The following is a 24,315-nucleotide window of genomic DNA, read 5'->3' on the forward strand; positions in this document are numbered from 1 at the left end:
CTTGGGCAAAATGACCAAGACTCCGTTCTCCGGAACAATGGAGCGAGCAACCAACTTGTTGGAAATCATACATACCGATGTGTGCGGTCCAATGAGCGTTGAGGCTCGCGGAGGATATCGTTATGTTCTCACTCTCACTGATGACTTGAGTAGATATGGGTATGTCTACTTAATGAAACACAAGTCTGAGACCTTTGAAAAGTTCAAGGAATTTCAGAATGAGGTAGAGAATCAACGTGACCGAAAGATAAAATTCTTACGATCAGATCGTGGAGGAGAATACTTAAGTCACGAATTTGGTACACACTTAAGGAAATGTGGAATCGTTTCACAACTCACGCCGCCTGGAACACCTCAGCGAAACGGTGTGTCCGAACATCGTAATCTCACTCTATTGGATATGGTGCGGTCTATGATGTCCCTTACCGATTTACCGCTATCATTTTGGGGATACGCTCTAGAGACAGCTACATTCACTTTAAATAGGGCACCGTCTAAATCCGTTGAGACGACACCGTATGAATTATGGTTTGGAAAGAAACCTAAGCTGTCGTTTCTAAAAGTTTGGGGATGCGATGCTTATGTCAAGAAACTTCAACCTGAAAAGCTCGAACCCAAGTCGGAAAAATGCGTCTTCATAGGATACCATAAGGAAACTGTCGGGTATACCTTCTACTTAAGATCCGAGGGCAAAATCTTTGTTGCCAAGAACGGATGCTTTCTGGAAAAAGAGTTTCTCTCGAAAGAAGTAAGTGGGAGGAAAGTAGAACTCGATGAAGTACTACCTCTCGAACGGGAAAGTGGTGCAGCTTAGGAAAATGTTCCTGTGATGCCCACACCAACTGAAGAGGAAACCAATGATGATGATCAAGGTACTTCGGACCAAGTTGCTACTGAACTTCGTAGGTCCACAAGGACACGTTCCGCACCAGAGTGGTACGGCAACCCTGTCCTGGAAATCATGTTGTTAGACAACAATGAACCTTCGAACTATGAAGAAGCGATGGCGGGCCTGGATTCCAACAGATGGCTTGAAGCCATGAAATCCGAGATAGAATCCATGTATGAAAACAAAGTATGGACTTTGACAGACTTGCCCGATGATCGGCGAGCGATAGAAAACAAATGGATTTTTAAGAAGAAGACGGACGCGGATGGTAATGTTACCATCTATAAGGCTCGACTTGTCGCTAAGGGTTATCGACAAGTTCAAGGGATTGACTACGACGAGACTTTCTCTCCCGTAGCGAAGCTGAAGTCCGTCCGAATCATGTTAGCAATTGCCGCATACTATGATTATGAGATATGGCAGATGGACGTCAAAATGGCATTCCTTAACGGACATCTTAAGGAAGAGCTGTATATGATGCAGCCGGAAGGTTTTGTCGATCCTCGGAACGCTAACAAAGTATGCAAGCTCCAGCGATCCATTTATGGACTGGTGCAAGCATCTCGGAATTGGAACATTCGCTTTGATGAGATGATCAAAGCGTTTGGGTTTGCGCAGACTTATGGAGAAGCCTGCGTTTACAAGAAAGTGAGTGGGAGCTCTGTAGCATTTCTCATATTATATGTAGATGACATACTCTTGATGGGAAATGATACGAAACTCCTGGACAGCATTAAGGCCTACTTGAACAAGTGTTTTTCAATGAAGGACCTTGGAGAAGCTGCTTATATATTAGGCATCAAGATCTATAGAGATAGATCGAGACGCCTCATAGGTCTTTCACAAAGCACATACCTTGATAAGATTTTGAAGAAGTTCAAAATGGATCGGTCCAAGAAGGGGTTCTTGCCTATGTTACAAGGTGTGAGACTGAGCTCGGCTCAGTCACCGACCACGGCAAAAGATAAAGAAGAGATGAGTGTCATCCCCTATGCTTCAGCCATAGGATCTATTATGTATGCCATGCTGTGTACCAGACCTGATGTAAACCTTGCCGTAAGTTTGGTAGCAAGATACCAAAGTAATCCCGGCAAGGAACACTGGACAGCGGTCAAGAATATCCTGAAGTACCTGAAAAGGACGAAGGACATGTTTCTCGTTTATGGAGGAGACGAAGAGCTCGTCGTAAAGGGTTACTTCGACGCTAGCTTCGACTCAGATCTGGATGACTCTAAGTCACAAACCGGATACGTGTATATGTTGAATGGTGGAGCAGTAAGCTGGTGCAGCTGCAAGCAGAGCGTCGTGGCGGGATCTACGTGTGAAGCGGAGTACATGGCAGCCTCGGAGGCAGCGCATGAAGCGATTTGGGTGAAGGAGTTCATCACCGACCTAGGAGTCATACCCAATGCGTCGGGGCCGATCAAACTCTTCTGTGACAACACTGGAGCTATTGCCCTCGCCAAGGAGCCCAGGTTTCACAAGAAGACCAGGCACATCAAGCGTCGTTTCAACTCCATCCGTGAAAATGTTCAAGATGGAGACATAGAGATTTGCAAAGTACACACGGATCTGAATGTCGCAGATCCGCTGACTAAACCTCTCTCGCGTGCAAAACATGATCAACACCAGAACTCTATGGGTGTTCGATTCATCACAATGTAACTAGATTGGTGACTCTAGTGCAAGTGGGAGACTGTTGGAAATATGCCCTAGAGGCAATAATAAAAGTATTATTATATTTCAATGTTCATGATAAATGTCTTTTATTCATGCTATAACTGTATTATCCGGAAATCGTAACACACGTGTGAATACTTAGACCACAATATGTCCCTGGTGAGCCTCTAGTTGACTAGCTCGTTGTGATCAACAGATAGTCATGGTTTCCTGACTATGGACATTGGATGTCGTTGATAACGGGATCACATCATTAGGAGAATGATGTGATGGACAAGACCCAATCCTAAGCATAGCATAAAAGATCGTGTAGTTCGTTTTGCTAGAGCTTTGCCAATGTCAAGTATCTCTTCCTTCGACCATGAGATCGTGTAACTCCCGGATACCGTAAGAGTGCCTTGGGTGTATCAAACGTCACAACGTAACTGGGTGACTATAAAGGTGCATTACAGGTATCTCCGAAAGTATCTGTTGGGTTGACACGGATCGAGACTAGGATTTGTCACTCCGTATGACGGAGAGGTATCTCTGGGCCCACTCGGTAATGCATCATCATAATGAGCTCAATGTGACCAAGGTGTTGGACATGGGATCATGCATTACGGTACGAGTAAAGTGACTTGCCGGTAACGAGACTGAACAAGGTATTGGGATACCGATGATCGAGTCTCGGGCAAGTAACGTACCGATTGACAAAGGGAATTGTATACAGGGTTTGATCGAATCCTCGACATCGTGGTTCATCCGATGACAACATCGAGGAGCATGTGGGAGCCATCATGGGTATCCAGATCCCGCTGTTGGTTATTGACCTGAGAGCGTCTCGGTCATGTCTGCATGTCTCCCGAACCCGTAGGGTCTACACACTTAAGGTTCGGTGATGCTAGGGTTATTAGGAAGACTAGTATGTGACTACCGAATGTTGTTCGGAGTCCCGGATGGGATCCCGGACGTCACGAGGAGCTCCGGAAGGGTCCGGAGGCAAAGATTTATATATGGGAAGCTGTCAAACGGACACCTGGAAGTTTCGGGGTCATACCGGTATTGTACCGGGGCCACCGGAAGGGTTCCGTGGGTCCACCGGGAGGGGCCACCCCTCCCGGGGGACCACATGGGCTGCGTGGGGCAGGGAGCCAGCTCCTTGTGGGCTGGGCGCACCCCCTCCCTTGGGCCCTTGCACCTAGGGTTGAGGGGGGAACCCTAGAGGGGGCGCCCCCTTGGCTTGGGGGGCAAGCCACCCTCTCCCCCTCTCCCCTTGGCCCCCCCCCCCCTAGATGGGTTCTAGAGGGGCCGACCCCCTTCTCCCTTCTCCCTATAAATAGAGGGGTGAGGGGAGGGCAGCCAGACCACCCTGCAAGGCGCAGCCCTCCCCTCCCCAACACCTCTCCTCCTCCATGTGCTTGGCGAAGCCCTGTCGGAGTACTGCTTCTCCACCATCACCACGCCGTCGTGCTGCCGGTGGAGCTGTCTTCCTCAACCTCTCCTTCCCCTTGCTGGATCAAGAAGGAGGAGACGTCTCCCGTCCCGTACGTGTGTTGAACGCGGAGGTGCTGTCCGTTCAGCGCTTGGTCATCGGTGATTCGAATCACGTCGAGTACGACTACATCATCACCTTGCAAGCTTCCGCACGCGATCTACAAGTGGTATGTAGATGCAAACTCTCTCCCTTGACTTGTTGCTTAGATGAACTCATAGATGGATCTTGGTGAAACCGTAGGAAGAATTTTAATTTTCTGCAACGTTCCCCAACGCCCATAAACCCTCACCGTGTTAGGGACGCAAAATCAAGGAACATAACACTGGTATGACAGAAACTAGGGCGGCAAGAGTGGAACAAAACACCAAGAAAAAGGCCAAGCCTTCCACCCTTTACCAAGTATATGGATGCGTTAATTAAATAAGAGATATTGTGATATCCCAACATATCCATGTTCCAACATGGAACAACCTGCACTGCACCTGCAACTAGCAACGCTATAAGAGAGGTCGAGCAAAGCGGTAACATAGTCAAACAACGGTTTGCTAGGAAGGGGGGGTTAGAAGCTTGACATGGCAATATGGGAGGCTTGATAAACAAGTGGTAGGTAGCGCGACATAGCGATAGAAGGAACAACTAGCAAGCAAAAATAGAAGTGATATCGGGGGTAATGATCATCTTGCCTGCAAAGTTCTCAGGGTTGTCGAAAGCTTGCTCCTTGTAAACGTACTCAATAGGATCCTCGTTCACGAACTCGTCTCTCGGCTCTACCCAAAGCAAGAACACAAGCAAGGGAACAACAATCAATCATGGTGCAATGCACAAGCAACATGATGCAAGACATGGCATGGAATGCAAGGTATGATGTGCAATGCATATGGGTACTCCAGAAGGGAAAAGATGATCATGGAATCAACTTGGCAAACCAAGGATGCCACTGGATAGGTTGAGAGATTTCGGTCGAAATCGATATGAAGATCATCGGAAACGGATGCACGGTTTGCAAATGACGAGCAAAACAAGAACAATGCAAAAATGCGCTTAACAACAACATAGCACTTAAGATGCATCATGAAAATATGCTACAACACCCCAACATAAAACCAAAACACATGGCAGTGAAGTACATGTGGAGTTCTACAAATCATGAACACTGAGCTACTGCTAGAACTAACTAGAACAAGTCTAAAACAGCATGGCAAGAATGCAAATGACAACAGTTTCACAGACTTAGCAGAAAATCACTGATCATGGCAGAAACAACATCAGTTAGCAATGTTTAGAGCTAGTAAACTACATGCTACAGGAGCATATCAAGACAAACTTGAGCATGGAATGCTAGTACTAAAGGTAATGAACAAAACTCCCTTACTGAACTTGAGCCAAAGACCCACAGAAAAGATGGTAGCATCAATGCAAACATGGCAAGTGATATGAACAGGTTTCAGACTTGGAGGAAAATCAAGCATGGCAGAAACAGATTCATGATAGCAACTTTGCGAGCTTGTGCAACTCACCACAAGTCATTTCATGGCATAACAAAGCAACCAACAATAAGAATACACAATTATGAAGCTAAACATGGCAAGAGCATGGTCATAGGGTGCATGGATCACTAGCAAAACACATGGCAAAAATGCACTTCCTGGTAATAGACTGACAGCAATAATATTTAGCAAATCGAGAGCATGGTAATGACAAGCTAAAGCACCCCATAATTGCAAACAAATGCATCGATGCATAGAGCATAACCATATCTTCAAAACATCCTTACTGAACTTCATCAAAACATGCATGTATTCACTAGAGGCAACAAGTTAACATGGCAATCTAATGTAACAGGAAAAGACTTAGTTTTCTGCTAAGTGACTGAAATCAGCAACATCAAGTGGCCTACTTGGCATGCTTGTGCTAGTCACCACAGAGCATATAAAAAATACAAGGATTGCACCACAGTAAATATGGCATGAAGATGCTCCTAAAACATGTAGACATGATGCTCAAAAGACAAACACACAAAATGCTATAAAAAGACAAATCAGCAAGTACTGATAGTTTCCAGCAGATAACATCATTTAGCACTTTTGCAACGAAGATTAGGGCACCAATATTGACAATAACATGCATGAAAAAGACACTAGCATGTAAAGCATCATGAGATGAACATTTCGACATATCATGCATGCAAAACGGAGCTACGAGCACGGAGTTATGACATAGCAAAGTAGCACACATGAGATGAAATCGCAGGGACTTGAAGAAAAGGAACCACCTCAGATCTAGGGTTCCATGCATGCAAACCGAGGCAGCGACGAGCACGTCACCGGCGAGGGCGAGGAGATGGCCGGAGGAAGGTCGGCGATGGGGCGCTCCGGCCGGATCCGGACAGATCCGGTGTGGCGACGACGGAGGGCGCGGGCGGCGCCGAGGCGGGTCGGCGGCGACACCGACGGACGGAGGCGGCGCGGGAGGTCGGGGGCGATGCGGGCGCGGGAGGCGGCGACTCGGGCCGCGCGGGCCCGATCCGGGCTCGCGGGCCGGCGGCGGCGGCAGAGGCCACATGGCGTGAGCGGATTCGTCCGGGACGGCAGCTGGACGCGTCAGGCCATCGGCGGACGTGCCCGGCGGCGCAGAGGAGGAGATTCTAGGGTTTCACCCATGAATTTCAGGGGAGGGGCTATTTATAGATTGTGGGAGCTAGGAGAGGGCTATTGAGGTGCGGTTTTCGCCCACACGATCGTGCTCCAACAATGGAGAGCATGGAGGGGGTTTAGATGGGCTAGTGGGCTGTTGTGGAGGGGTGTTGGGCTGCAAGGAGAGAGGGCTTTCAGCGGTTACACGGCTAACCGTTGGGGGCATCAAACGACCTCCAAATGGAACGAAATTTGACAGGCGGCCTACCGGTGATGTACCAAGGCCACTCGACAAATCTCGGCCCATTCCGAGAACGTTTTTCTCCCGCTCACGAAACAAGATCTGAGAGGTGCAACAGGTGCATGTGTGAGTGTCGGATTCTGAAACGGACAACGGGGAAAATGACCGGATGCATGAGACGAACACGAATGCAAATGAGATGCACATAATGACATGAGATGAAATGCATGACATGGACAAAATGCAAAAACGAGGACAAAACTCAACCACGAAGAATATAACATAACATTGCCGGAAATGGCAAGAGTTGGAGTTACAATTATGGAATGTTATATCCGGGACGTTACAGCTCAACTCTCACATGACCAATCTTTGGATAATTCCTTAATAGCACCTTGGTCAACACATAAACTCCTTGAAACCAACACATGGACTTCAAGAAATGCCTATAGACAAATCCTTCAAATATGACTCAATGCAACCATTAGTCCATAGAGAATGTCATCAATTACCAAAACCACACATGGGGGCACCGCATGGCCTTTCAAGATGGAAATCACCCGACGAGATTGGGAAGGGTGGAATTTTTTTCCGGTGGATCGGGCTGGCTCTGATAACTATTGTTATGTTCCCACACGCTCTAAGTAGTACTCTGAGTAAATATTCGATACAAGCCCCGATCGGTCTAGGGTTCCACGGAAGAAGAGAGGGGAATCAGGAGGGAAGAGAGCCGCAACCAACCAATTACTTTCTCCACACCTCGCGCAGGAGGCTTTGAGACCTACTTAACCCTACCCGTCGTCTCCCAAGTATGGGCCGGAAACATGCTGTTGGGCTTCACTTTGCGTCGCGGTCGTTCCAGTCCGTTGGTTGATGTAGCAGCCTGGCCCGTAGTGGTTGCTGCAGGTGGGGCCAGGGTGGCAGGGACCGTAACACGCTCCAGTATTCTTTTCACCTTTTCCTAGCCGTTTGTCTCTTTTGTTCATATATATTGTTTTATTTTGTTCTCAAAGAGTGAAAGTTCTTGCTGCTACATTTTAGGTTATATTTGATATTTGAAGAAATGTTTACACCGGTGTTTTGGCGTACATAGCTTGGATTTTGACAGCTATACCGTGCTACATGTTATCATAGATTTGAAACATATGTTGGGGCACACATTACAACTGGAATTTAAATACCCTTCTAGGCTATGATCTTATGTTGAAGAATGAACTATGGGCTCTTCATCCGTTTTAAATTTGCATCAAATTTGTTCACATTCATTAAACTTCTTCTGAAATGTAACTGAATACTTGCGGCTAGCTTTGGATACTTCCATATCCGTGAGACTGGTCCCACCGGTTTGGGGGTCAAGATGCAGACACCCTAACTCTGTTAAACTAGATAATGCCCCGCACGTTGTTGTCGGAATATTTGCAATATATTTTAGAGATATTAATTTTATGAAAATAAGAATATTCAGAGAAATAATATAAGAGTTAAAACTAAAAATACATATGGGTTTTTTTGTGTTTGATTATTATATTTTTGTAAAATATTTATTAAATATATCATGCATGTCTGCATGTTGATATAAACCTTTTCTATGGGGGTGTTTGGTTTCAGGGACTTTTTTGTGTTGGGACTAGAAAAAGTCCCTAGCAAACCAAACAGGATGGGACTTTTTTGAGACTTTTTGCTAAAAGTTCTTAGAAGCACCTTCTTGAGAGTCTTTTTTAAAAAGTCTTAGGACTAGAGAAACAAACACCACCTATGACTCATTGAATGTTGAGGTATGCTTTTTCTAGTGCATGTTAAAAATGTTTGCACGTTGAAAGAAATAGGTTAACAAAGGCTAGCTATTTATATATAGAAGACTTTGCAATAAAGTGCCAACTGGTGGGGTTTTTTTTCTTATACAAACACACCCCCTTCTCCTAGCCGTTGGTTCGACGACTGGAAGACCTAGCCCCAGCACGGCATGCCGCACGGCGATGGCCACACGACCCTCTCCTCTTCCCTGACCTGCTCCGCGGTAGACACACGAGGGCAGTCCGCGCCGCGCTGATTTGTTTCCGCCCCAGATTCCTTCTGGTACGCGAGGTGCGCACGACCTGTATTATTAGAGTGTCATGTTTCCTGTTTGCTAGATTTACTAATTTTGCGCCAGATCTGTCCCCGCTTTTGCTGTTAGGTGTACGAAATGTACCACCCACGTTGGTAATATGCATTGTGCCCTAGAAACATGGGATAGGAATCTAATTCCAGTGTCTGGGTCAACTTGAAGTCTTGAACTGGACTAGTTGATTCCATTCAAATTCTAGCAGGTGGAGATTCTCTTATTTACCCTGGCACTCGTTTGGAACCTGAAAAATTGGATTTATAATCGGCTTGTATATTCCAGTTCTTAAGAATTTGAACCCATCTCTGAAATCCAATTCAGTTCTTGGGAGCACATGTCCTTGTACTAGGATCCGTTTCATGATACTTCACATCTGGGCAATGTGCTTGTAGCAAAGGAAATAAGGGAAGGGGCTGGTCGGATTATAAGTTTTAACTGTTTGTGAATAACATCTCTTCACATCCCTCCATGCAGGAGGATCCTTAACGAGACGGTATGTGCAAAAATGACCTTCAGCCAGCATTGTACCTGCACGCTCCAATCTGGCAGACTGTTTCTGATGAGAGGGTCTAGAACTCCAGATTGGCCAAGTACATGAGTGCTGTCAATAGAATGTTAATCAAGTTACCATTCCGCCAAAGAGAGGGAGGTGAGGGTAGCAGGCCGAAGGTAAGAACCTTGTGTCAAATCTTTGATGGTCGGTACAATTGCAATTGAAATACCATGAGCCAGAGCCGGAGGAAGTGAAACTTAATTTTAGGGCTTTGTGTCAGAAGATTTGGTAGGAACTGTGTGGGTCTACATTTGATCTGGTCATTTCAGGAGCATTTCACGTATAAATGCTCTGCTATAATGCAAGTTGCATCTGGAGAATACACACAATGAGCATATTAGGGAATCAGAGTTATGTTTAGCATTGTCAGGTTGTCGTCAAATAAAGTACCCCTTAATTAATTAGGCTGGTATGTTTCCCTCATTCGGCTCAGTCTGCATTTACTACATCTTGACTTGTATAGAAGTCCTTCAAGGGCTCAAGTTGGGCTTAAGGCCCTGGCAGTGTGCCACCTATAATTTGGCTGGTATGAGGCCATTTTAAACGCTGGAGTATTTTTGCATCGAGTTAAATAAAAGGAACAGAAGAAAACACCATGTTGGGGTGCACCAAGCTTGTGTGTTTATCTGCTAATCCATGGGGTTGATCTCAAGTTCAATTGTGCGCAAGTTCTGTTCTTGCTGATTCCCTGCAATATCTGAAGGCTCAAGCATATACTTTCTCAATGTTTCGTATATTGCAGAGCCAGTAGTTAGTAAACATTGAACGAATATAACTCATCCATCTTCTTATTTTACGCGATCTTGCCAATACTTCAACAAGGAAGGGCCATTCCAGCCTGTTGTAGCACTTGAAAGTCCCTGCGATCCCATCTACCATTTTGCTGCTTGGCATTCTAGAGATTTCCTATTACCCTAAACTTTCAAATGTTGGTCAATACTCAATCGTAATATTTTTGTTCAATCAAGTTGGTCGTTGAGCCTAATGTGGAAACCAAGATAGTTCTGGAAATCAAATTACTTATACCAAGCTTCCAAGCTTCATAGTTTAGAGAACCAACCAACTGGGATTATGGTAACACACTGAAAGAGATTGATTATATGCTTTTCGTAATAAGACATTGATGTTAATTCTTAGAGAGGATGGAGGTGAGGGAAAAGCTAAACGGAGAAAAAAAAAAGAAAACCAATAAAAGAGCCTTAGACTGTCCTGATCCCTGCTTGTGTCCATGAAATATTTTGGAACCGCTTTACTCTTGCTGGCTAAGTTTATTTTAGCTTTAACTTTCGCTAAAATCAATTAGATCCAAACCGAAGCTCGCCTTTAGAGTTTCTGTAAACTTACCAATAGCCCACTAGTGTAAAATTGCCTACAATATACTATATTCAAGTTCTCGAGGTACAGCCTTCCAACATACTTCCAATGGATTGTTTTGATGTTTTTGTCTCTCCCTGCTTTTGGTGCGGTATGGTTGGTGCCGACTATTTAATAAACGATGTAATAAGTCTATATGCATCTATGATGAAGAGGCTGAGGGTAATAAAGGCCTCCATTATCTGTAAAAAAATGCTCTGGATCTCATGAGTTTGGCCTAAATCCATATGCTGTCTCTTACCAAAACAATATGTCAACAGCTGATAGCAAGTCACTGGGTTTAACCTTTGCATAAAGTAAACTTTGAAGCATACGTGTTGGAGCACACGAGATACAATTCACTTTGGTAACAAATGGAGATCAATTGTTCATCTCATAATTTTCCTTTTTATTATTTACATCATACGAGTCCTTTTATTTCTCCCTTCCAGTAAGTACAGTTTTATTTGTTATGTACATTGTCAGAGTTTGAGAGTTCTAATTTTCTTGCAGCTACGGTAGCCCTGCAACTGGAGGTCATTGATGAGGGCCTAGATTTGAAAGTCATTGTAATAGATTGGAGAAGAACATATCATGGAATGTAATTGTATACACATCCTTCCAATCAGCACCTGTAGAAAATACAGAAATGTGATGCTGCAGAGGTCATGCTGTCTTGCCAGTTCCATGAATGAAATACTAAGGTAAGATGGCCAAACTTGTTTCTCCTAACCAATTCTTCGGTCTTGTATATTTTCTTCACAGAAGTTATGTTTATCGTTTGCAAAAGTATAGTTCACTTAAAATATGATTTTCCAAATATTTACCCATCTTCCGTTTCTCAGTGATCACTTAGGTCCAGTGTATCTATATGTGTAAAAAGAACACACTAAGCAATTAAGTTGATACATGCGATTTCTATTGTAATTAATTGCGACTGTTAGGGACTCATTTTAGACAAGTGCATGACTGATTACTTGAGTGGAGGGTTGCTGAGGATCATTCGCAGCTAAAATGCACCTTCCCTAGTTATTAGGTTTCCATGATACCTCAAGGATTGTTATGTCTGTGCACAGCCATAGTTATTTAGAATGGAACATTGTAGTAGATACATGGCACGACTATTGACGATTTATGATGCTTTATTTTCATACATGAAGAAATGGAATTTGGTGTCACTTGCAGGTTCAACTATTCATTTCTACTAGTAATTTGGAAACTAAGTTTAAAGGAATAGGGACAGTGAAATTTATTTCTTAATAAATAGCACAATAGTAATGTCAAGGAAAAGTAGTATACCTTGTTGTAAGTCCATGATGCATTTGCCCATATCACTTATTGGGTTAGACTGAAACTTTAAGCGCTCATCTCCTTTGGAAGACTAACTTCCAGGAAGTACAAGCTGCCAATTGAAGTTTTATTGCACATCAGGAGACATTTCCAAACATATTTGCACTGATGTGAGGGAAAATGCAACTGTTATAAATGGTACTGGTACGTCAATTTATGTATCAGTGCATTGTTAGATAATGTTACCAAATTATGCCCTTTGCATCAATTCTTTGTCAAATTACGATCTTATATCACTACATGTTTCTGAGTTTTCTTCTGTATATCACTAATGTGGTCCCTTAAATTTGTGTGAAGCAGTTGTTTCTTTTGGGGGCATAAATATATGTAACGAGTCCTGAGCAAAAGGTGTTCCGAAATCTTTTTAGATAGTTATATATTGTACTAGAATTCGTTAAGTTATAAAAAAATATGAAGATACAAATTTTGATACAAGACCTTTGTGATTTTCAAGTTCTGACATACGGACACAAACTGCTAACATATTCAATATAGTAAGTTTATGCATTACTTCCATCTTGCATAGTATTCCCTACTATGAAGCCCTCACTGAATTGAAAGATCTTAATAGGATTTCAACTGTTTGGAATTTGTGCAATAAGGGACCTTTTGGATTTCAACCGTTTGGAATTTGTGCAATATGCCTACATACGGACACAACTTTTTGGATCAAAGAATAAGACCACCAAAATTCCTGTGGATTCCTTTCCTTCACCTCATTTGCATAGGATTCTTAAGTCCTAACAGGAGGTTAAACCTCATGTAATTTTCCTTTGTGTCTTGCATGCACCTTCTCTCTTTTTTGATTCCTGTTTACTTCCTGTGGAGTATGCAAACATCATCTGTGCAAATTCCTATGTTTTGGTTCCAAAATCATGACATTTCGGTGCTATGTGCTTCCCATTCCTGTGTTTCTAGAATATTGCCTTCCAGAGAGGCTCTAAAAATAATATAGAGAGGGTCCCCCCTGACCTATTATGAATATGTACATGATACATTGAGCCGATGTAATACGTAGATGTTCTCATTATTAGTTTTGACTTTTGACTATTTAATGTTGCTAGCTACAGAAGTATTGGACATAATCTTGTTGCTAGCACTTGGGGATTAATCAAAGATCAACATATAGTTAATGCTGGTAGACATGATATTTTTATGTTAGCCAAAGTATTACAAACTAGAAATGGATTAAAGTAAATCTGTACTTGTTTGATGTCTCAGACTTACAATAAGTTAGTTGCATGATGCATGGAAAGTTATATGTAAGCAAGTGTTATAAAACTGCTTTAGTTTATAACTAGGATCTCCTAAAGATTGTCTCCAAAGTTTTGATAATATTCACCAAAGTGTGTTTACTGTTCTGTGTCTACTACTTATTTTTTGGATAACTTTCAGAATCTGGCCACCATCTAGTTCTTTGTTGGGCCAAATGCAATTTGTGGAAAAAAATCTTGTGTGACCAAATTGGGAGGTAGATTTGGCTGTAGTCTTGTAGTCAAATTTGGCCAATTCTGGCTACAAGCTGACATGCATAACCCTTGGAAAGATGAATATACACACACCTCACGCACATAAAAGATAATTGACTTATGTAATTTGAATTGCATTGCATATCATATGAGTTTAACGCACCTCATGGACATAAAAGCCATGCCAACGAATACAGCTTTCACAGCATCCTTGCGTCCAGCGTATTCAATTGCTAATGGTAGCATCTCATACAGTGTCAGAAATGCCATTACTCCTCCCACTGTACAAAATGGAAAATTTGAATAAATATTATGTTACTTAGCAAAACTTATTAACATTTTTGAACTGTTCTTTACTCATTACCTAATCCAAGTAGACCTTCCAATATTTCTGGATTTAAGTTGCTCGGAAATAGGTATGCTGCAAGTAGCACAATTTTATATGCCATGTTTGAGATACAAAAGAGGAAAATATAAATGAAGTGCACAAACTCAACCTAGGATGTTACTCACTGAAGGGGGGAAAATCTGCTTGTAATAAAGATAAGTTCTAGAGAAAGATTAGTCGCAACTGGTTGTTCACTGTTTAATAAAGCTCTGCATCTCATTGATTAGAGCATTTTTTAATGATCTACTCCCTCCGTCCTATAATATAAGGTGTTATTACAACCAGTGTACTCATATATTGATTGTAATAACATATTATATTATGGGACGGAGGGAGTATGTACCAAGATCCATTTTCAATGACTGAGCTTCTCAATCAGATAGTAACATGGATCAGTACATCATTACTTCGTGGGGAAAACTCAATTGCTTTGAACAAGTCACTTGTAATAGAATAAGCGAAGACAACCTACCGACGATAATTACACCTATTGGTTCCGCAAAACCAGCAAGGGTTGCTAGTTTGAACGCTTGCCATTTGCTGCATCATAGACACAAAATAACAATATTATTAAACTGCAAACAGCAAAGCTTATTTTCTTTCCAAATCAGTGTGACTATAATATTTATTATACATTTTATGTATTTTAGCAATTATATGCTTTTTTATTATAAAACAAATCATATGCTTCTTTAGGTAATAATTAGTTTGACTAACCTTGTGAATTAAACCAACTAAGCTGTGCCTATTTTCTGATCATTTAGGTGAGGTTTTTTATAAAATATGCCTACATATGAATCAGCACTGTCATGTTAAAATATGTACTTCCTTGTTTAGCTGCAAGTCTTCTCAACCCAGCATTCACACAGACCAAGAAAACACTATATCTAATAAGTTGGTGAGGAATGATCATGCATACCCCTAATAAATGAGATACTACAAGCACTTTACTCTTCCAGAGCACATTAAAGTCGGTGTAGAATGGACTATTGCATTAACCTATTTACCCCTCGATGGGTAGTTATTTTGAAGTTGAGACTTCTCAAGCCAGGGACAGTTAATAGTGAAGGCCTGAAGGGGAGAGTGTAAAATATATGATGCATATTGTGTAATAATTTTAGCCAGTACCTGCAAGTGGCAAAATATGCAGGGAGAGCTACAGCAATACCCTGCACATGAACAGAAAATTGCTACAAGTATTAGCAGATTCTTTGGTCTTGTAAACTTAGCTATGTCATTAGAAACACACCAACTTTTCACAAGAATCAGTTGTGTAAAACTTCACCCAATATAGTATTGTACTATTATGTATCTTCGAATCTGCTATGCATTTGCACCGTAAAAAGGTGGGAAGTATCTAAGTCCCAATTTTGTATGTTGGCGATTGATTGAGATTGGGAATGGAAGTTCCACTTCCAGTTTCCACCAAAATGGATATAGTTTAGACTTTAGAGTCATTTTAGATACTTAGATGACATTTTCTGCTCCATACCCATTCCCTATTCCATCTAAAAGCATTATAGATTTAATTACCTCCGGGATGTAGTGTAGAGCTATAGCAATAACCAAGTTAAGGCCAACACGGAATCCCTGAAAGGTAGATAAGATTAATGGGATGTACAACATAAACTACTACTCTCCATTAGTCAGTGTCTTGCTCATACTTATTTGATATGTTGACAGTGTTATGGGCTAAAAATAAACATGCATCCAGAATAACTGCAAAAATGCTATTCTACTATAACATGCACGAATGTCGAATGGAGATGTAATACTTTTAGACAAATGACCCGTAGATTGAAATATTAATATTTCTAGAATGTACTTATCCATGAAACAGAGTATGGAGTGTTCAATACTTCAATACGATTTATCAGGTACATAAATCAATAAAAAGAATACTCCCTCCGTCCCGAATTACTTGCCTTAGATTTGTCTAGATACGGATGTATCTAGACACATTTTAGTGTTAGATACATACGTATCTAGACAAATCTAAGACAAGTAATTTGGGACGGAGGTAATACCAGTCAATAATATATATAACATTAATTGAAATTTATCGTAAAAATTAATTCAATGGCAAAGGATAACATATACAAGCAATTTACTGATTCTGTCAAATGTGATCTGCCTGCCTATAATATACTAGTATTTTCTCAAATATATACCTTTGCGGTTCCGAGAAATGCTGCAGTACCCACCGGGAAGTTTTGCAAACTCACACCAGCAACTGTTCACATAAGAACTTCGTTCATGAATGTGATCATTAAAAATTATAAACTTGTAGGAAAGGGGCATATCATTGTGTATATGATATATTGTTCTACATAATTTTGAGAACTTTCTAATTTCATGTGCTTGATTTATTTTAGATTTATTCTTCTATCGCGTACTTTATGAAAAACTACTGCTGCTATCACCTGCCAAGATTGAATTAGTTTTAGGTGTTCAACAGGTGCTGTTGAAATAGAACTATTTTTGGTCATAACTCTATTAAACACTGAACAGGTCCTGAAGTTTTACTGCCAGCATCACTTGTTAAATCATGTCTATGATCTTAAATTGTATTTAGGTGTTCAATCTGAATCCTTTAATCTAATATTTCTACACACTGTCTTGTATGAACAAGCCCCATACGTTTGTTTGGAGTCAATATGCTCGAGCTCAGTACTGAAGTGTTATGTGTAGTCATATAACAATATCATCTGAAGAACCTATCACGAAAATGTGGATTTCTGTATAATATCTTAAAGGGCATGTTTTCTCTTTCCGGGCTCATGTTGTTGAAAACACTGTGATGCATTTTTGGTACTTGATGTTACAAGTTTTGCTTACTTCATGCTGTACAATGCTACTTTTCATTTGAAAGATTGAGCACACATGGATATATTCAATTATTCATACATTGAATGGCTGATAAGTTATCTTTGGTTCAGAAGCATCAACGTAGATGTGCAAATAGTTTGAGTAGAAAATATTTTATATGAAGCTAGCAAAGTACATCAGACTTACCAACTGCGGTGACAATTACACTAAAGATGACTCTTCTTCGGTGTCTCATCATAAGTTCCTTCCGTGCTGTACTGTTAACAGTCTTCTTCCCCAAATGAAATAATCCTATGTTACTTTTTCGATAAATGCTGACTGAAAAAGGCTGTTAGCAAAGTTGAGGGAATTTATACTTGTTTGTCATTTTCATCCGGTGGACTGCATTCTGGCTCAGGGAAAATATCGGCAATTGCTGAAAATAGAAGTGCCCCAGCAAAAAACTGCAAAGCAAGGATGAAAAAGATAAGAAATGGTACAGATGCCTTGCAAAACATCTTGCTTAAAACGCTCACCCAAAGGTTGCCTTTCAGAAAACCAATTGCATTAACAGCATCATAAGCCAGGTCAAAGAAGGACATGCTCAACATGAGCCCAGTAGCAAATCCCTAAAAAGAGTTGTCAAAACAATTGTTAAACGTTGATTTGTGTATAAATAAACCTATGCTGCTCTTTGGATGTGACCTTATGGTCAGAGTTAAGTAAATTGTTGTAGCATTTCACCTGTAATATCCCGAGTGTTCTGTTGTTTGGGGCATGATTTAGTATTGCCAGTAGTGCACCTGATGAGTAGCAATAAAGTATCATTGGCAAAAGTAGCAGGCAAATGCTAGATATCAAGAGGCACAACATCTTGCTTTTCATCTCTGCCTAGTCTATATCATTCCAACGCTTTCCAAATAAATTATGGGAAAGCTCCCATTGAGAAATAAAATTGCTTCTGGCTGTCACTTGAGTTATAGCAATAATAGTATCTGTAAAGCATCAGCTTATGGGCCCTCTATTCACGTTAGATCCTGGTTATATCATATTGCGTTGCTTACGAACTTAACACTTAAAGGCTTACTAACTAAACACTCGTCAGTTTTAAAAGCTGGAGTGTTTTTCCTGAAAACTTAAACCTACACTTAAAGGCTAGTTGGTGTCGAGGATTGGCAGGATGAGTTGGACACAGTGCAAAGATGGAGGGGGATACGAATTTGGGCGATGAGTGAGTGGATTCTGCTCTGGAAGCGGGTGTGCTGAACCAACAGGTAAGGACGTGTAATCCTTGTGCTCATGTGTGCTTCATCGAAAGTAATGTGTACACAAATTCTTCCCATTCTTGGTGTAACAGCAGCAGTCTATTTTCTCTCAGCTGTTAGATGCCAAGTATAAACTGAAAAGATTAATTACTCAATATTATGTTTCACTTTGAACAAACTACCATACTAACGGCCCACATAACATTCTCACAGGATATATATGAATGCCCCATGGACCTTGTACAATTTCGTGCTTAAGATGTACTGCGAGAAAAGAATCTTGATTGGAGCAACTAAATGGAAAACCCACACTACCAGTTACAGCTTTGGAAGGGAAACAATTGCAAAGGCAATGCATCAAATGAAACGCTTGATGCCAATGATGAATACTACTGTGCATGATAATAGTATGAACAGACAGCAGGAGTGAAGGGCTGAAGGAAGACGCATGTATGCGTACCGAGGGAGGTGCTTAAGCCGCCTACGAGAGACAGGGTGAGAGCAACAGCGACCTTGGGATCCATATGAACAGACCGGCTTTCTGATGGAGATGTATATGAGCTTTATATACAGGCCAGGATGGTGACTATGACGTTAGGCAGTCAAGGAGCCCCTGTGTGCGCGGCAACCGATGATGTGATTGAATGGAAAGAAGAGGGAGGGGTGATCAAGTGGAGCTGCTGGTGCCTGGTTATATATTAGCTTGAACATCTACTCAGAGAAGTTGAGGGGGGCAAGTTTGGAATGACTTGGCACATGCTTGCTTGCTCGGTAGCTGCCCTTAATTCTTGGACTTCCTGGTGGTTGGGGTATGCCTGCGGGTAAGGTCATGCTGTGAGGTAACTCTATGCTAGATTTCTTGTGTGTGGTAGATGGGAAGAAAGCTATTTGGGACTAGGAATCTTACAACCTGACTGGCAGAGCCTTGCTAACACCCGAGGGGCATATCTTACAAGCTGACTGGTAGAGCCTTGCTAACACCCGAGGGGCATATCTTATTTTGTTTTTGTATGGAATTATATCGTGTATGTAAGCACTAAATTTTGATTTTTCATCGTATAACTGCGGCACCGTATTAATTACTCCCTCCATTACATCCGAGGGGCATATTGACACGTTTTAGTGTGTTTGTTCACTCATTTCAGTCCGTATGTATCCCATATTAAAATATCCAAAACATTTTATATTTGTGAACGGAGAGAGTATATTAGTGTGTGAAATGAAGGAGGTTGAATCGTCTAAAGTCTGTAGCACATAGTTATTAGCTAGCTGCTGGTAATCTGAGGTTGGTTGCGTATCTAGTGCATGCCATGAAACATGCCTCTTTGCTGCAAATGCGCAGTTGCATCACCATCATGATACAATAGTTAACTGAATTTGCAGATAAAAAGCAGCGAAAGTGGAGCAAGCAGGAGGCGGACGTAACAAAAAAAGGGACGCCCCAAGTAGTCGAGTGGTGCTCGGGTTAGATCAACTTTCTAGTCGCGTGTCAATGCTTGCTTGTCCCGTAGCCCAGTAGGAATATGTGTCACAAACTGAAGGAGAAGGAGAACCGTGCTACGTAGCAGTGCACGAGCCTAGATCCTGACGCAGGTCGCTGTCGTCGTCGGCGGCGGCGCATATGGAGGGGAGGAGGGCGAGCATGCGGCGGTCGGCGCCCGAGATGGGCGGGCCGGCAAGGAGCAGGCAGAGGCAGGGCTGCCCCAGCTCGCGCACCGCCCAGCAGCAGTCGTCCGTGGGCGGCGCCGGGCTGAAGGGCGCCACCGCCGCCTTGCACGGGATCATCAGTCCCAGCAGCGCGCCGAGGTAGTTGTAGCTGCTACTGCCGCATGCCGCCGTCGACTCTCCTCCTTTTCCTCCTGCTGCCGGCGGTGATTCTCCGACGACGTCGAGCACCAGTGACAATGACACGACTAGCAGTAACAAGAGGAAGAGATCTGGTTTCTCGTCACGCCCCCGATGAATCATTCCGAACCAACGCAAGCTTGCTAGTGCAGCATGGTGAAATGCATAAATAAGACGTGATTGGATTGGTTGGTTAGGTAGGTCATGCGGTACGTCTTCTCTTTTTTTTTTGAGGGAATGCGGTACGTCTTCTCTAGCAACCAATGAACGAATGCGTGAGTGAAAAAATACCCCCTCGTATAACTATAAGGATTAGTTTCATCCAATGCGACATGGAGTTTGTGAGCTACTAGCCCGAGTGAGCGGTAAATTTCATAAGAATAGCATTTAAAAAAACTGTTTTTTTTCAAGAAACATTGATGTTTTTTCTAAATTTTCACAACGAAATCACATTCATGGAGGTGTGGGAAAAAATTGTTGCTCCAGAAAGTGTGTTTTTGAAGCATTTTGGAGCGCTGTTTTTTTCCACACCTGCACGAATATGATTTCATCATGAAAATTTACACGCGTGTAGAAATACATCAATACTTCTGGCAAAAAAGTCCACAATTTATTGAAATTTTTACTATTCTATTGGAGTTTACTGTTCGCTCGAGCTTATGTGAGAGGGACGGTTCAATGGATGATTCATATCTCCCATTTTAACAGCACTTTCGCATCCAATGCAAATATTTTACTCACACAACCATTTGAAAGCACACTAAACAATAACCGAGGTCCGGTTCAATGGATGATCCATATCTCCCATTTTATTGCCTTAGTACCTACTGCGAGATAATGTCATCGCAGCTTATGAGTGCTTACACTATATGAAGAATAATAGGAGTAAGAAGAACTCTCATTGTGCCATTAAAGTAGACATGCAAAAGGCTTATGGCAGGATGGAATGGGTATATCTGGAGGCAATCATGCGGAAAATTGGTTTGTGTGACTCCTTTGTGAGTGCAGTTATGAGAGGAGTTCGGTCTGTTTCATTCTCTTTGCTTTTCAATGGCAATCGAACAAGAGAATTTATCCCATCAAGGGGAATAAGGCAGGGGATCCTATTTCTCCCTATATGTTTCTGCTGGCAGGTGAAGGCCTTTCTTGTTTGATCAAGCATGCCAGCAATGAGGGAGTGCTTCAAGGGATAACAATTGCACCTCAAGCCCCAACCGTCCATCATCTTTTATTTGCCGATGATTGTATACTTTTTTGCAAAGCTAAGAATGATGAGGTGGAGGCGCTCAAGTCTGTCCTGGATAGGTATTGCGGAGCATCTGGACAGCGTATAAATGTTGACAAGTCAACGGTGTATTTTGGTAAGGGCAGCCCGGAATCAGCAAGGAATGAGATCAAGGGAATTCTGGAGGTGCATAATGAGACACTCAATGAAAAATATTTGGGGCTACCTACGGATATGGGGGACTCCAAAAATGGTGTTTTTAGCTATCTAAAAGACCGTATATGGAAGAGGGTGCAAGGATGGATCGAGAAAACTTTAGCGGGGAGTGGGAAAGAAGTGCTCATAAAATTAGTTGTGCAAGCAATTCCCACCTACTCGATGGCAATATTCAAATTACCACGGGGACTTTGTCAGCACTTGACGTCTATTATCCGCAAGTTCTGGTGGGGAAATAAGTCAGGTGAAAGGAAGACGGCATGGGTGGCATGGGATGATATGACAATGCCGAAATATAAAGGGGGTCTTGGCTTCAGAGATTTGGAAATATTTAACCTAGCCCTGTTAGCAAAACAGGCCCGGAGAATCCTTCAGGAACCAGACTCCTTGAGTGCTCGAATTTTAAAGGCAGTTTACTTTCCGTCCTCGGATATTCTTTCAGCCGAGGTGGGGAGCTGTAACGCCCCAAGACCGATGTGCCAGGTGCCTTCGAGTTATTCGCTGCTGTTGCCATGTCATTTGCTTGCGTGTTGCATCTTGTCATGTCATCATGTGCTTTGCATCATCATGTTTTAAAACTTGCATCCGTCCCGGTCTCCTCGTTCCTTCCGTTGTCCGTTCTGAGTCCAGACACCCTTGCACGCGCCCGCGGCATGTCCGAAATATTATTCTATAAGTGGCCGGAAAATGTTCTCGGATTGGGTTGAAAGTTGGCGTGTGGCCTTATTATAGTGTAGGTAGGCCGCCTGCCAAGTTTCATCACATTCAGAGTTCGTTTGATAGCCCAACCGTTAAACTATAGTGGCATTATAGCCGGTCTAACGTCGGACGTTTTCGGTCTCCGAAAACAGTCACCGGGTCTCTCTCTTCTCTCTTCTCAGTCCATTGCCTTCTGCACTACATCTCACCGCCAGGCCCAGCCTAACCTCTTCCGTCAGCACGCGGCCCTCCTCGCGCGCGTGCCCGAGAAGTTGTCCCGGACCCGACCCGAACAGTCATCACCGTCGTGTCCGGATCATCCCCAAACATCTACAAAATATCTCCGTTTTCTTTGTTTGGTCTCCCTAACCTATTTATCTAGGACCGTCCAATTTAATCGGAGGGACCAAATACCCCTACCCAAAAATTCACTTGTTATTTAAAGACCAAGCCCTCCTAGGGGAGCTGTCCCATCCATCAATCCCCATGCCGCCGCCACCTTCCTCGTTTTCCCCATCGATCCAATCCATCGATCCCTCCCGATCTCTCCACCCAACCAGTGAGCCTCCTCCCGATCCCTTCCAAATCAATCGCAGTAGCCTCGCTCCGTTTGAGAGGAGCTCGACCCCGAGACTCCAGCCTCCTCTCGCACCCGAGGGGCTCCCCAAGCACCTCGTTCCTGTCGGCTTTGACACCGAGCCACCGGCGAGCAGCAGCTGCAGAGCCATCGCCAGGCCAACCCCGTCGCGCGCCATTTTCTTTCCCTTCCTCCCTGGCTCACTTCTCCTTCCATTCTCTGATCCCTCCCTCTCTTTCTCGATGTGTGTTGACCGCAGGAGCCGCCGTGAACATCACCGCAGCAGCCGGTCGACCCCGCCTCTCCTGCCCGTTGACCGCGCCGCCGGAGCCCTGCATCGCGCCAAGCGTCGCCGGCGCCCCATGTCCCGCCACCCGGATCCGTCTCTCGAGCGCCGAGGACCCCGTCGTCGGACCAGCAGGTCCACTCGCCCCTTGCCCCTTTCCTTTTCCCCTGGTTCTCCTTCTCCTCTAACCATCTCTCTCTTCTGCTCATGAACCCTCGTCGCCCGTTGCCCTCTCGTTCGTCTTCCTGCGGATCCAATCCTCCCGCTGCCGCCTCGCCAGCCTCACTCATGCCCCTGCTCGTCGGCGCCAAGTCCCTGCCGTCGCTGCTCCGCTTCCCTGCCGAACAGAGGACGCTCGCTCGTCCCAGCCACGTTGACCGTCGATCCACGACACTTGAGCACCCGCGGGTCGGCCTCCTCCGTGCCAAGGCCCAACTCCTCTTCGCCAGATCCGCGGGCCTCCCTCTGCTTCCAACTGGGCCATGGCCCATGGTGAGAAACCCCCAGGGCCCATGTCCTGTTTCGGCCTGTAGCTCTAATTCGGCCGGATATGTTTTTTTTCGGGTCCTGCGAATTTTGCCAATTATCCAGAGAATTACATATTTGCAAAAAAACCCTCTAACTTCATGCATATAATTACTCATGAACCATGCATCCATTTAAAACATGTCATATATGTAACTTGACTAGAATTTCATCTAGTTTAATAATTTACAACTTTCATCTATGTTTAAAATGTTTAAAATGATGTTTGATTAAATTTGCTCCTATGCCATGCTAATATGATTTAATTCATAACTAAATAACCGTAACTCGGAATTTAATAAACTTTATATGTAAATGGGGTAGAAAAATGCCTAGTTTAACATGGTGTACTTGTTTTGCATGTTTAACAACCCTAAAAGTGTGTTTAGGGCAGAACAGTACCATAACCAAAATATGCATATGGGGATTTACCGGAATTGTTGTTCGTTGTTTCCGGCCTCATTTAAACTTTCCTAGATAGGTAGTTTTCTTTGCTTCACCCTCTTGCCATGTTTAACAATATTTAATATTGTTGGGTACATAACGAGAGAGAACTAAATAAGTCATGTGGTGTTTTCTTCAATATGCAACGGAGTTGCATATTGAGCTCCACTTAATTTGTAGTATTGTTTGTGCACTTTGCCATGCCATACTTCATTAAACCGGACATGCATCATACTCGATTGTGCATCATGCCATGTTGATGTGTTGGTTGTTTACTATGTTGTTTGC

The 24,315-nt window shown here is 43.1% G+C and overlaps 1 protein-coding gene and 1 long non-coding RNA gene across 3 annotated transcripts; one reads left to right on the forward strand and one right to left on the reverse strand.

Annotated features, from left to right (window-relative positions):
* The first annotated feature begins 8,814 nt into the window (after nucleotides 1-8,814).
* On the forward strand, nucleotides 8,815-19,396 carry LOC123147837 (uncharacterized). 2 transcript variants are annotated; one of them, XR_006473471.1, is made up of 5 exons: nucleotides 8,815-9,005; nucleotides 9,499-9,693; nucleotides 11,444-11,634; nucleotides 18,125-18,219; nucleotides 18,424-19,396. It is a non-coding gene; the product is annotated as an uncharacterized lncRNA (long non-coding RNA). The 2 variants fall into 2 exon arrangements; XR_006473470.1 differs by having other exon boundaries at nucleotides 11,444-18,219.
* A 271-nt stretch (nucleotides 19,397-19,667) lies between these two features.
* LOC123147836 (uncharacterized) lies at nucleotides 19,668-20,208 on the reverse strand. Its single transcript, XM_044567152.1, has one exon. The coding sequence runs from the start codon at nucleotides 20,176-20,178 to the stop codon at nucleotides 19,768-19,770; it is 411 nt and encodes a 136-aa protein (XP_044423087.1). The 5' UTR covers nucleotides 20,179-20,208; the 3' UTR covers nucleotides 19,668-19,767.
* Nucleotides 20,209-24,315: the final 4,107 nt, after the last annotated feature.

This window comes from Triticum aestivum, chromosome 7A (genome assembly GCF_018294505.1).
Source record: "Triticum aestivum cultivar Chinese Spring chromosome 7A, IWGSC CS RefSeq v2.1, whole genome shotgun sequence".
NCBI lineage: Eukaryota > Viridiplantae > Streptophyta > Magnoliopsida > Poales > Poaceae > Triticum > Triticum aestivum.

Bases quoted from the DNA above. Each gene is read 5' to 3' on its own strand.
- LOC123147836 (XM_044567152.1), bottom strand. From the start codon at position 20,178: ATGATTCATCGGGGGCGTGACGAGAAACCAGATCTCTTCCTCTTGTTA.